A 14,355-nucleotide genomic window follows, 5' to 3' on the forward strand; every position below is an offset into this window, starting at 1 on the left:
TAATGTCGCCTTACTACTTTCTACAACCTTTTCAACTAAAAAAAATCACAATCTATACTATTAAAAGAATACAAAAGTTGAAGAAAATGACAAAAATGTCAAGGTCATAAAGGGAAAGAATCACGAATAAACTTGAAAATACGTTTCAAAATCAGGGGTATTTAGTTAAATGTGCTATTAAATATCAGCTCCCATTAAAAAAAAAATGAAATAAAGTAAAATGAATAAATAAAAAAAATATCCAACTCCCCGGCGGCCAAATCACGGACCCTCCGCCCTCCTCCCAGTCCGGCGCATCGTAATCCCACTCCCAAACAGAACGTGAAGAGGATCCAATTGCGTCGCTATTGGCTTACGTGGCCCTCTCAAATCGTTCCACGTGTTTAATTAAGTGATAAAACGCCGCGCAATTACGTTACTTCTCCGACTTTCAACGATCCAGTTTTGAAGCCCGCGCAGGACGGGAAGCTCAGTTCATAGCTCATTACATACCCAGAATCCGATTGATTAATATCAATATTTTCTTAGCTCGATATTGAGGTTTGATTTCTGCAATTCAATCTCATTTTCTGTATCGCTGATTCCAGGATATTGTTTTTCTTGAACTTGTTCATCGAATTAGTGTGGAAATCTTTCTGATGTTGCAGTTCAATTTCAACTAGAAATGCTTGATTTCTGTATTGCTTTCTTGTCAAGGATATAATGTTTGCATTGAATTGAATGTTCCGTAAACTCGCTGAATCAAGTGTTATTATTTGTGAAATCACGAGCATGAATTTCGATTCGCTTACTTCGGTGTAAAAACAATTTCTTATTTAATTTATATGACCTTTAGCATTGGAGTTTGGTTTCTGCCTTTTGTTTTGGTTGTTTTGTTACTTACGGAAGTTATTGATTCTACGATTTCTTCAGAGGAAGTGCATCAGCGAATATGAGTAATTCCATTAGTCAGAATATACTCCACCAAAGATTGCTTCGTCCTTCAGTTTTTGATAACCAATGTAAATTCAATCCTTCCGGGACCCATAAGAGTACTTTGTTTCAAGCTGCATTAGCCAATCAAGTTCCAGCACAGCATTGGAAATCTCCTATATCAACAAAGTTCTTAGGGAACGGTCTAAACGTTAAAAAACCAAGGATGGCCATTGGAACAGGTCGATGCAGCTTTCCTGTTAACCCACATGCTGTATTAGCCACGGATCCCACTTCCGAGGTACTTTTCAGCTGCTAGGATCAGCTAATAATGTTATCGAGTTTTGAAAATAATTTGCAGTTTGGTGCTTTAAATAAAAGTCTTGATACTATTTTTTTGGTTAAGGAGGTTAAAGGCATTGTATTTGTAAAACTATGAAGTTGATTTAAAAGACGAACAAAAATCCCTCTCCATATATCAATTTAAAATCTGAATTCACTAGTAGGCAGATGTTCAACGATGACATGTCAAGTCTTCAATTAGTGATACTCTAATTGAGTTCCCGAAAGAGAATCCAAAGAAAAAGAAATTTGACAGTAGCATCAAGTGATTTGATGACTATTATTAGGAACGGAGTCAAGCTGTTGAATCATGAAGCACTTTGGCAAATTCTTCTGCATTTAGCATCAGATTTGATTCTGTCGGGCATTCTACATTGCAGTAGAATATGCACACATCTATCCCCATGGCTTGTCTTTTTTTTTTTGGTTCAAAATTGGACATCCTCCTTTTGTTCCTAGCAATTCTCTGAAAAATCTGTTAACCACATTTTTGTTTTCAGCTTGCTGGAAAGTTCAAACTGGATGAGAATATTGAACTGCAGGTATTTTGAAACTTACCATCTAGACATTTAATACAATACCTGATTCTGCATCAGGCTCTTTTGCGAGTTTTCCAATTTCCAATATTTAATCTTACAAAGTAGACATTTGCACTAAATTAATCTGTACTAAATTCAACAGGTTGATGTTAGTGCCCCTACTTCAGGTTCCATTAGACGTGTAAATATCCTGGTCACAAACATTGGTGGCTCTCTTCTTCTTCATTGGGGTGCAATACATGATAGAAAAGAGTAAGCTGAGTTGCGGACATAGTGATCCTTTCTTCTTTATCATTCTTCGTCATCATATAATATTCTATAGTACATATTTTATTCACGTGCCTTTAATCCTTATTAGTGTAATTTTCAATGTTTTCAGGAAATGGGCGCTTCCATCACATTGCCCAGATGGAACTCAAGTATATAAGAACAGAGCTCTTAGAACTCCTTTTCTGAAAGTAAGTCCTGCAAATTTTGAAAGAGTATCAGTAGATCCTTTAGCTTATTCTACCAGATAACCGAATGTTGTTTATTATTTTCCTCGTACCTTTCTTCTGGTAGTCTGGTTCCAATTCTACCCTAACAATTGAGGTTGATGACCCTGCAATAGAAGCAATAGAGTTTCTTTTACTTGATGAAGCTCATAATAAATGGTATGACTTCTTATTGACTTTGTTTTTAAAAGATAATTGAAGCAAGAGCGCTAATTTGCAGGTCTTGTTTTTTTGCTTCTTAAACTTTTGATTCCCAGGTACAAGAACAATGACAAAAACTTTCATATTACGTTACCCGTGAAAGAAAAGTTAATTTCAGATGTTTCAGTTCCCGAAGAACTTGTACAAATTCAAGCATATTTGAGATGGGAAAGAAAGGGAAGACAGATGTATACTCCACAACAGGAGCAGGCACGGATGAATTCTCTTCCATTTTTCAATTTACTTCTGTTCCATTTAATGGATTGTCTCGGGAATTTCTACATTCCTTATTCTAGTTCGCTCTATTTATTCTAATTTTAAATAACACATGTTTATTTTAACTTCTCTTTATTAGTTTATTTAACTTCTCTTTATTACAAATAACCAGAGTTTAACATTAAGGTAGAAAGGATTTTCGGGAAGTTTAAATATATTCATAGGTCGTATTGAGCTACATTGTTATTTCCTATTATTTTCTGGGGTATAATTTTTCCAAAATTAGGTAATTCATCTATAAAAGCTCCACCAAAACCATCTGCTTTGAGATATCTTCTGCTAACCGTTGAATAGAGGTTGCTAGATGATCTTTATTATCTATTTTAACAAAATCTTATTTTATTATAGGAGGAGTATGAAGCAGCCCGAGCTGAGTTATTGCAGGAATTAACCAGGGGTGCTACCCTACAAGATCTCAGAGCTAGACTGACCAAAAAAAATGATGGCAGTGAAACAGTGGAGCTATCCACTCCCAAAGACAAGACAATTCCTGACGAACTTGTTCAAATTCAAGCTTTTATACGTTGGGAGAAAGCAGGGAAACCCAATTACTCTGCTGAGCAGCAACTTGTAATTTCAAATACCCTTTCAGCCATCAATGCATATAAGCTGTTTATGTGTGGGATTTTTTATTCTCTCCCTCCCGCTAAATACCAAATACCTTCTATACATCCACTGATATGCTATTTCATTACATAATTTACTTGTTTGTTCCCTTTCATTCTTTACAGAGGGAATTTGAAGAAGCAAAGAAAGAGTTGCTATCAGAACTAACTAAAGGTGCTACTATTGATGAGATTCGGAAGAAGATTACCAAAGGAGAAATTAAAACTAAAGTAGCAAAGCAGTTGCAGGATAAAAAATACTTTAGGGTAGATAAAATTCAGCGCAAAAAGAGGGACTTGGTGCAACTTGTAAATAGATATGCTTCTCAACCTATAGAGGAAACATATACAGCCAAACCAAAAGCCTTGACAGAAGTTGAGAAATTTGCAAAGATAAAGGAGGAACAGGATGGTGGTGATGTTATAAACAAAATCATCTACAAGCTTGGTGATAAGGATCTTCTGGTAGGAAAATGGAGTTATTTTAGCACCTATTTCACAAGGCTACTTTATTTTTTCTAATCCACTTTATTTCGTTAGGTGCTTGTAACAAAAAATGCTAGCAAGACAAAGATTTATTTGGCTACAGATTTACAGGAGCCTGTTACTCTTCACTGGGGTTTGTCTAGAACAAATGTGGGCGAGTGGCTGGTAATATTCTAAAATTTTTGTTTTTTTCAAGATAAGGTATACATACCCGAATGCATATTTTCCGCAGAGGAAATTTATGTAATTCCGCCTTTTCAGACTCCACCTCCTGATGTACTTCCACGGGGTTCAATACCATTGAGCCAGGCAGCTGAAACACAATTCATATTCAACGCTGATGGTTCCACTCTAAAGGTAAAGATAAGAATGGGTGCCCTTTTTAGTTTACCTCTTCGATCTATGAGTTTTGACTTCTGTAGTTAAAACTTCAAATACATGCTCAGTGGCTTGGTCTTGCAACAACTCATGCTATAGGTCCAATATCTAGAAATCTTAATCGAAGAGGAAGGTTTTGTGGGAATGCCATTTGTTCTTCAGTCTTCTGGAAATTGGATCAAGAACAAAGGCTCGTCAGATTTTTATGTCGCCTTTGCCATCCAACCAAAGAAAGTGCGAAAGGTGATATTTTGTCTTTATTGTAATGTGGTTTACACCTTTTCCTATGCTATATCTTTTTTTTCTCTCAATTTGCCACATTAATGACTGAGAGAGGCTCCTTATTAAGGATACCGAGGGTGGCAAAGGTACTGCAAAGTCATTGTTGGATAATATTGCAGAACTGGAGAGTGAAGCACAAAAGTCCTTCATGCATCGGTCAGTAATCTTGATTCTCGAATGACTTTCGTCTGACTGAGCTGTCTTTACGTAATTACAAAATATCTTCTTGTATGTCTTTGTGGTGTAAAAAATTGGAGCCTGCAGTTATGTTTTACTTGAGCGTAATGTTCACGAGAGTTACTACTGGCTCCTTTTTGGTAGTTTCGTGATGATAGCTTCCTGGCGCCCTATGCTAGCGATGCAAATTGGGAGAGAGAAATCAGCATGGTTCTGTGAATTATGCGTCGGGAGCCAGTTGACCCTTCTTCTTCTTCTTTTTCCCCCCTTTTGTTGTCCCATCATTATAATTGACAATTAATGCCAAGAGTGAACTGCAAAAGCTTTGTTTATGAAAATTAATTTTTGTGGGATAATGGAGTTGGAAAATCTTTGTCATGAGACTAGGATGAATCTCCTGGACAAATGTTTGTGTGTCTCAAGCATTGACAATTACAAAAGCTTGAAAGCAAGGTCCCTGTGTAATATAGTTATGGCAAATCTGACATATATTCTTACAACTTTAGCCTAATAATAAACTAGTTTACTTTATTTCTTCTAGCCAAATCATGTAATTTTCACAAAAAGCAGGAATCTCATATTTCCATGAGTTGTCTGTTCATCAACGTTTTCAATGTACAACACGTTCATCAACGTTTTCAATGTACTACATTTTTTGCTTTTTATTTCCTAAAAGTTAAAACATAAATACAATGCACTTTTTTCCATTCTTTCAGTATTTTAGAAGCTAATAGGAAACAAATGTTATAATTGTTAGAGCTTTTGCACATGTTTTTTCATTTGCTGCCTATGAATGGTGATGTCATATACTTTCTTTCACAATTCTTCTTCGGATGATCCATGAGTTTCTCTTTTTTCATTTTTCCTCATAAATATATAGAACTTTGTAAGTTTTAAGCTATTTGTGAGGGAGAGCATGAGGGATAAGCAATGATTGGCCTAATTTCACTTTATCCTTTTTAACAAACTTTGTTTGTGAGTCAAAGCTTCAGTGGAATGAAGAATGGGTAAAGTTTTCGGGGGCTCCCCCCTCCCTTGTCTATATTGCTTGTGAAATACTATATTTTAAAATTTTCTTACAGTGTGGTCTCACTTATTCTTTTGCTCAGATTTAACATTGCAGCTGACTTGATGGATCAAGCTAAAGATGCTGGTGAATTGGGACTTGCAGGGATCTTGGTGTGGATGAGATTTATGGCAACAAGGCAGCTTATATGGAATAAAAATTATAATGTGAAACCACGGTAAATCACTAATGTGCTTTCCTTTAGCTTTGGGATATTTTATTTTATGAACAATTCATTTAATCTGACTCATTGATCCAATAGTGGCTTGCATGCAATCCACATTTTACTTTTGTTAGCTATTATGCTCACTTTTTGTTCCCAAGCAGAACAACGGTTTCTCCGTATGGGTTTGCTCTTGCAGTCCTTCGAATCATATGTTTGATTTTTTTTTTCTCCCTCTTGTTGCAGTGAAATCAGTAAAGCACAAGACAGACTCACAGATTTGTTAGAGGGTATTTATGCAAGCCATCCACAATATAGGGAGCTTTTACGAATGATTATGTCTACAGTTGGAAGGGGTGGTGAAGGAGATGTTGGACAGAGAATTCGGGATGAAATTTTAGTCATTCAGGTGCTAGAATTAGATTATCATTTCTCTCGGTGTTTTATTCTTTTGGTTTCCTTTATCGTTAAATGACTCTTGTAAAGTTGTGACTATGTACTGGTTGATATTTAGAGGAACAATGATTGCAAAGGAGGAATGATGGAAGAATGGCATCAGAAATTGCACAATAATACTAGCCCTGATGATGTAGTTATCTGTCAGGTAATTTGGAGTTCTATGAGTTGTCCTGGCCTTCCTTAGTGCTGCATATCATTCAGAACTTACCTCATTCTATTTAATTGCAGGCATTAATCGATTACATTAATAGTGACTTTGATATTGACGTTTACTGGAAAACTTTGAATGATAATGGAATCACAAAAGAACGACTTCTAAGCTATGATCGTGCAATCCATTCTGAGCCAAATTTTAGGGGAGACCAGAAGGATGGTCTTTTGCGGGATCTAGGAAACTACATGAGAACACTGAAGGTTGTTTTCTAACCATCTCAACCCTAAGCTTTGCATTTTATTCAATGGAAATACGAAAACTTCATGCTTATATAATTGATGTGAGATTTTGTCCTCATATGCACTCTAACACTGTAAAGATTCACTCTGCTCGTGTCTTATTTTTAATCAGCGCTAATGATAATGTTGAGATTATGATATTTTTTATTCTAATTAGATCTGGTTAAAATGCAGGCAGTTCATTCAGGTGCAGATCTAGAATCTGCAATTCAAAACTGCTTAGGCTACAGATCTGAGGTAGAATTTGCTGAGAATTTTATTTATGATAGCCTTTATGTCCAACTATTACAAAGAACGTCAATATTTTCAGGGTCAAGGCTTCATGGTTGGGGTGCAGATAAATCCTATTTCTGGTTTACCGTCTGGATTACCGGTAATGCTTTCAACTTTTATTTCAATTTACAATCATAATTTCAGATTAATGTTTGATTTAAGGAGAGATGGTTGACATCTCCCTCGACAAGGTTGGGAATAGCCCTTGTGCTTCCCTGCTAACATATGCGTTAAGGCTACTCACTTCTCACAGGTGGATCTATAATAATATCTTATTAGCGTTAGCCCAATTATGAGATGTAATGTTATCTACTTTATCTTAATTTTTACTTGTTATATCACATGACTAGTATTTGATCCGGCAGTGTTTTTGAAACAGGATTTGCTGCAATTTGTTTTAGAACATATTGAAATCAAGAATGTTGAACCACTTCTTGAGGTATCATGAATTTCTTCATTGAGCACGTTCTTTACTTCACTATCAATTTTATGACCACCTTTTATTTTACAAAATGTGCTTTACCTAATTGCTTAAATGCAGGGCTTGCTTGAAGCTCGGCAAGAGCTATGTCCTTTGCTTCTTAAACCTCGAGACCGTCTGAGGGATCTCTTATTTTTGGATATTGCCCTTGATTCTGCTGTTAGGACTGCTGTTGAGAGGGGATATGAGGAACTAAATACTGCAGGACCGGAGGTATTGCTTCTTTCTGAGCTAGCACGTGAACTTAAACAGTAAAAAATCTTCATTGTCCTGCATTTGATCGTACTTTCTTGCAATTAGATATATTGTTGGTAATCTATGCAGAAAATTATGTACTTCATCACTCTCATTCTGGAAAATCTTGCACTGTCATCAGATGATAATGAGGATCTCATCTACAGCTTGAAGGTAATATTAATAAAAATAGAGAATTGAAACCCAGAAGTTGAATTCTTGAACAAACGATTAGCCCCCGAACTTGCTACATTATAGTCTAAAGTTTCGGTTCTTGTAGTTCAGCCTTTTGATTGAAGGTCGAGAATGAGAACATCAATTTCCAGTATAAGTGTAGAAAAACTCTAGTTGTAATATTTGTTTTGTTCTTTTCAAAGGGATGGGATCTTGCATTGAACCTCACAAGAAGTAAAAACGATCATTGGGCATTATATGCGAAGTCTGTGCTTGATAGAACCCGCCTTGCACTTGCAAACAAGGCAGAGGCATACCACCACATCCTGCAGCCATCTGCAGAGTACTTGGGGTCACTGCTTGGAGTAGAGCAATGGGCTGTATGTTCTTACATGTTGCAATTATAACGTGCTGTTTTATATTGCGAGGATTTTAGATTTTTCCTCATAGTTTGATTTTGCAGGTTGACATATTTACCGAAGAAATCATCCGTTCTGGATCAGCTTCCTCTTTATCCTCACTTCTAAATAGACTGGATCCTGTTTTGCGGACAACTGCTAACCTTGGGAGGTTGAGTTGCACACTATTTCCTGTTCGGACTTTCTAGAGAAAAATGGTTAATTTAGGGCCCATTTGGATTGACTTGAGAAAAAAATGTTTTTCAAAAAACTCATTTTTATTTAAACACTTTTGACAAAATTAGTTGAAAATATACTTAAAAAAACTATTTTGAGTGGTTACCATACACTCCAATTTTTTTCAAAATGACTTATTTTTTAGATTAAATACTTGAAAATGCATTCCAAACACACCCTTAGTTGATTAACAGCAGTTGAATACAGCTAAATGAAGTGGAAATTGGATAAAATATTACTGCAGCATGCATGTATTAGTGCTACTTGTCTGCTCTGATACCCTTGTAATACAATTTTGCCTGCCCATGTAACAGCTGGCAGATTATTAGCCCAGTTGAAGCTGTTGGTTATGTAGTCGTCGTGGATGAGTTGCTTGCTGTTCAGAACAAATCATATGAGAAGCCAACAATTCTAGTTGCTAACCGAGTAAAAGGTGAGGAAGAAATTCCAGATGGTACTGTTGCAGTGTTGACGCCTGATATGCCAGATGTTCTATCTCATGTTTCTGTTCGAGCAAGAAATGGAAAGGTAGTTATTTGTTACGTGACAAGTACCTTGCCAACATGTTTTATCATATAATGTTAATTTTGCTCCTCTCTGGTAGGTTTGCTTCGCAACATGCTTTGATTCAAGTATTCTATCAGACCTTCAAGGTAAAGAAGGGAAGTTGGTGCGTCTAAAGCCTAAATCTGCTGATATTGTATATAGGTACATACTAATGCATCTTCTTACTTAAGCTTAAGGCATCTGCAACAAAAAAATCACATAATCCCATTTTAAAGCAGTTGAAATTTTTTAGATTTTATCAATTAATTACTATATTTCATTCATTACATCTTCGCTTCCCTTCCCTCTCCACTTAGTCAGTTCATCTTTTTAAGTGTTGTGAGATAAGCATACAAACGAATCATATTTTCACTTGCATAAGCGAGGTGAAGGAGGATGAGGTACCAGATGCAAGTTCCATCCATGAGAATGATGGTGTTCCATCAACGGTAACTCTTGTCAGAAAGCACTTTAGTGGTAAATATGCCATTGTATCTGAAGAGTTCACGAGTGATCTGGTTAGGCTTCGAACCTTAACTCATAAATCTCTCTCTCTCTCTCTCTCTCTCTCTCTATTTTTTAGATAGGAACTCTTGATGTCAATTTATACTATTCGTTTTTGCTTTTAGGTTGGAGCAAAATCACGTAATATTTCTTATCTGAAAGGAAAAGTACCATCTTGGGTTGGAATCCCTACTTCAGTTGCCCTTCCCTTTGGAGTTTTTGAGGAAGTTTTGTCTGATGAATCAAATAAGGTTTTTCTTCTAATTTCCGTATGATAATTATGTATAAAGATTTTGACATAAAGTTCAATCTGATGCAGTGTGCAAGATCTATCATTCAATCCTCATAAAAATGACATATAATAGTTTATGGGATCTCGAAGCTTCAATATTCTTGACTAATACATCTACTTTCATACATCCTGAGTTGTGAATCACATGTTCAATTTGGCTTGTACTCTTTCGGTGCATACTGAAGATCTATAGTTCATCCAAAAGAAAGAACTATTTAAGCTGAAATATTCCTGTTTTTGTTTCTTGTGACTTAAAAGGCAGTGGCGGAAAAGGTTCATGATTTGAAGATTAAGTTAGGAGCAGGGGAGTTCAGTGCTCTGAAGGAGATTCGCAAGACAGTTCTACAGCTGGCAGCACCCCCTCAATTGGTATAATTTTCCTACTATTGTCGACGTAACAGTATGATATGCATATATATATATGTGTGTAACACAGAGTATCAATCGATTTTATATGATAGACAATCGTAGTGTTTATCTCATCTCTGCTGCAATTTGTTTTCCTACTCCAGAAAATAGATAGTGTGTGATGTTGAACTTATAATACAGTTGTGACTTTTCTCGCTTCATTTAGATTTTCATTTTCTTTATAAAATTGAAATGGAAGCTTCGTGGAATTTTATAACGGTTGGCATCAGCAAAATGAGTTCACAGATAACAGTTAGTGCATCCCATTTCAAAGATAATAGTTTGCATGTGAATTCAATTTTCAGGTCCTAGAGTTAAAATCTAAGATGACAAGTTCGGGAATGCCCTGGCCAGGTGATGAAGGTGAAGAGCGATGGGAGCAAGCATGGATGGCCATAAAGAAGGCAAGTTACTCCATTCTGTGTGAAATATGATGCTGGTCTGTGCAGATAATTTGCTACGGATTCAAACCTTCATGTAAAATCTAAATTTTTAAGGAGTATTCATCAGAAAGAGCCTCCAAATTGATATTTGCCGTACTACACTGTCAAATTCACCCGTTCATCCTTGGCCAAACTTTCACCTTTTTATCAAAGGTTTAAGCTGGTTTATACAAGTTTTAGAAGTTTAATATGCTGATTACCGTTACTTTTCTGTCATTTGCAGGTGTGGGCTTCAAAGTGGAATGAGAGAGCTTACTTCAGCACGAGAAAGGTGAAATTAGATCACGACTACCTCTGCATGGCCGTCCTTGTTCAGGAAATCATTAATGCTGACTATGCATTTGTTATCCATACAACCAATCCATCTTCTGGAGACTCGTCTGAGATTTATACAGAGGTATTAATTTTCTTTAATTTATTTGTTAGGCTTACCATATGTCCATTTAATTGATCTATGAGTTTATTTATTTATTTTTAATCTCATTATTGCTCTAGGTTGTGAAAGGACTTGGAGAAACTCTAGTAGGAGCGTATCCAGGACGTGCTTTGAGCTTTATATGCAAGAAAAATGATTTAGATACTCCCAAGGTAAACTTTGTCATTTGATCTCTCAAATGAATGTTGTAAAATGTGTTTGGTAGGCAATGAATATCGAACCATTAGTTTTCCAACAATTCATTAATAATTACTATAGATCAGTATATTTTTGTTATCTTTTGACACATCTTTTTTTCTTCGATAACTAATCCACTTAATGTGATAAGTGAAACTCAAAACAATTTTGGATTTGAAATGCTTCAGGTGTTGGGTTACCCAAGCAAGCCCATCGGTCTGTTCATCAGACGATCCATTATTTTCCGATCCGATTCCAATGGTGAGGACCTGGAAGGATATGCCGGAGCCGGGCTCTACGACAGGTATTCTCAAATATATCCCACAACATGTTGATTTTAAATCTCAGCCTATATTAAACTTATCCGTTCATATTTGAACTGTTCTACCTGGAATAGTCGAAATAAGTAATTTCCTTGGTATTCCCAAATCTTTTCCTTCTGAATGGAATGCCATTCTCTATTGCCTGTAGCATCAGTTATCTGGATTGTCTGAAATAACTTTGGCTCATAAATGAATAATACTAATTAAATATTGATATCGAACATCAGGAAAAGGGAAAGGACAGATATTATTTCTTGTTATATTAATAGTTGTCGATATTTAAATATAATTACATTAGCCATTTCAATCCTGATAGTGAATGTTAGGTTCAGTGACTATTAATTAACAATTTTGAAATATATTTCTTTTACTTTCATTCCATCATGTAATTCATTGTTTAGTTTTTGATTGAGAACTTTTTCGATGTAGTGTACCGATGGATGAAGAAGAGAAGGTTGTTCTAGATTACACAACGGATCCACTCATTGTGGACGACAACTTTAGAAAGTCGATTCTCTCTAGCATTGCTCGTGCAGGAAATGCAATTGAGGAACTTTATGGATCTCCTCAAGATATTGAAGGTGTGATTAGAGATGGGAAAGTATATGTCGTCCAAACAAGACCCCAAATGTAATCTTCTTTCTCTCTTTCTCTATTTATATGAATTTTCCTATGAGGAAAATGTCTGACTGATTAAAGTCGTATACTGGAACAAAGGCAATAAAAAAAGGTAATAGTTGTTGGTTAAAGTTGACAGTAATAAAGAGTAAAAGTGATACCTTATTACATTACAATTGGTCATTTTGGTGAAGTTAAACTTTGGCTTCTCACAGACTTCCATTTCCAACACAGCGCAACAAGCATTCATATTTGCATCAAAACCGCAAACAATTATGCAGTTGTTTCCTTAATAACTAGAACTTAACAGACTGGAAAATTATATTTTCTTTATATTATAAGTACAATTCACAGGATGAGACCTACCATTATCAGCAAAGATCAGGGTCTTGAAGGTCGTCGTCATCATGATTGGGGCATTGATACATTCTCGTGGAGAATTTTCAAGAACAATGAGAGAGTAGCACCAAACAAGCATAATTATTTTCTATATTTTCGAATCGTTGCAATCTTCGTCTTTTGCTTCATCACCATTGACATAATAATGATTTTATCATTACTGTTATTCAAGTAGAATCAAAGATGAGGATATGGAGACTCCTTGACGTGATTTCGAAGTCAAAATTGCTAAAAAGTAAGTTATAGATAATCATAAAATGCTGAGAACTTTACGATTCTATCTTGAGAACATATATTATGAAGATCAAAAAAAAATTAAAGAATTTGGACATGATTAAGTGGCTTAGTCTATTTCATATTGTGCATTTCTGAAAGATATCCATTATCCAACTCTAAGATATTAGCAAAAAAAACTTCAAGAACAGTGCTACAATATGGCTTCTTATTTAGTATTGCAGATCAAAAGGCATTATTTAGTTTTGTAACTCAGAAGGGCATTACATTTTATTGAGAGATATATAATACCAATCCACACAGCCTGCAACAGTACTGAAACCAACTCAAGCAACTCCTTACAGGGGTTGACATCCCTCAGCAGTAAAACCCGAAACATCAAGCCAGACTTCGTTCAAACGCCCCGACAAGCGACGTGAAGAATTATACTGAGCAATGGTGTATTCTGAAATAGCTGCACTCTCAGGTAGGTACTTGCTCAAGCTGTACTTTAGAGCATCAATTTCTTTGTTGATGTTATCATCTTTAGCAAATCCAGGAAACCTCCTGACTGCCAAGCAATTGCTTCTCCACTTCTCAAACTGAACATTCAGTTCAGAATTGGGCAGCGGCGGCTTCTCGGCATTCACAATGGGCAGATAATACCTAATCAAATGCTCGGGTTCATGCGCCGATGCGATAACGGTGGTTGTAACAGGAGAAGTAATTAGCAAGTGAGAAGAATTGCTGTTAGCACCATGAATGTACTGATACAATCTGATGCAAACAATACAAAAGAGGAGCGCATAAGGAAAATCCCACCACATTTTCTTGGAAAACAAACAGAAAAAAAGAACTAACCTGTGAAAGCCTTGTTGGGTGGATTTTTCAAAGGAGGCTGTTCCTTGGACCAGAGCAGACATCCATGAAATTTGTTTGTATTGTCTGATCTCAAAATCTGATTCTACATGAATCACTTTATAGTGTGGAGACTCAATCACTCTGCCTGAGCTACAACAGAAGAAGCAAATTATTAGTGCAAAATTGATCAACAATTTACCCTTCATTCTTGAATTTTCTTTCTTTTCCTTCAATGACACTGCAAATTGGCTTTTGATTTGAGTCAGATTTATAATTATCCACTTCTTATTTCTAAAATAATACGATATTATCTATTTAACATCATGATATTTTACTTTTGAATCGTACTAAAATGCTTTGTACCAAAACAAAATGCAAATGTTATTATCATCCTTTTTTAATACAACAATTATAATGATGAAGATCAGTCATACCATTATTATTGAATTAAGCTCACCTTAACTTTATTGTAGATTTGATAGTTCGTTTATATTCCTAATGAATC

At 35.7% G+C, this 14,355-nt stretch overlaps 2 protein-coding genes and 1 non-coding gene across 3 annotated transcripts; 2 read left to right on the top strand and 1 right to left on the bottom strand.

The window, feature by feature from the left end:
• The first annotated feature begins 220 nt into the window (after positions 1–220).
• On the top strand, positions 221–12,555 carry LOC120081353 (alpha-glucan water dikinase, chloroplastic). The gene is made up of 34 exons (XM_039036142.1): positions 221–540; positions 913–1,213; positions 1,755–1,796; positions 1,936–2,045; positions 2,173–2,251; positions 2,355–2,446; positions 2,545–2,698; positions 3,113–3,334; positions 3,496–3,834; positions 3,910–4,020; positions 4,117–4,212; positions 4,333–4,476; positions 4,583–4,671; positions 5,802–5,936; positions 6,168–6,330; positions 6,436–6,525; positions 6,609–6,794; positions 7,008–7,070; positions 7,144–7,206; positions 7,486–7,545; positions 7,648–7,800; positions 7,912–7,995; positions 8,199–8,375; positions 8,459–8,565; positions 8,945–9,158; positions 9,235–9,338; positions 9,559–9,694; positions 9,806–9,931; positions 10,231–10,341; positions 10,686–10,784; positions 11,047–11,220; positions 11,319–11,411; positions 11,625–11,740; positions 12,189–12,555. Exons 2-34 carry the CDS (start codon positions 932–934, stop codon positions 12,391–12,393), a joined length of 4,419 nt encoding a protein of 1,472 aa, XP_038892070.1. The 5' UTR covers positions 221–540; positions 913–931; the 3' UTR covers positions 12,394–12,555.
• LOC120082271 lies at positions 7,255–7,382 on the top strand. The gene has a single exon (XR_005483107.1). It is a non-coding gene; the product is annotated as a U6atac minor spliceosomal RNA (small nuclear RNA).
• Positions 12,556–13,036: 481 nt separating the features above from the next.
• LOC120081354 (heme-binding protein 2-like) lies at positions 13,037–14,137 on the bottom strand. The gene is made up of 2 exons (XM_039036144.1): positions 13,851–14,137; positions 13,037–13,766 (listed from the first exon to the last, which is right to left on the bottom strand). The coding sequence occupies exons 1-2, from the start codon at positions 14,054–14,056 to the stop codon at positions 13,349–13,351; spliced, it is 624 nt and encodes a 207-aa protein (XP_038892072.1). The 5' UTR covers positions 14,057–14,137; the 3' UTR covers positions 13,037–13,348.
• Positions 14,138–14,355: the final 218 nt, after the last annotated feature.

The sequence above is a fragment of the Benincasa hispida genome, chromosome 7, assembly GCF_009727055.1.
Source record: "Benincasa hispida cultivar B227 chromosome 7, ASM972705v1, whole genome shotgun sequence".
In the NCBI taxonomy this organism is placed as follows: domain Eukaryota; kingdom Viridiplantae; phylum Streptophyta; class Magnoliopsida; order Cucurbitales; family Cucurbitaceae; genus Benincasa; species Benincasa hispida.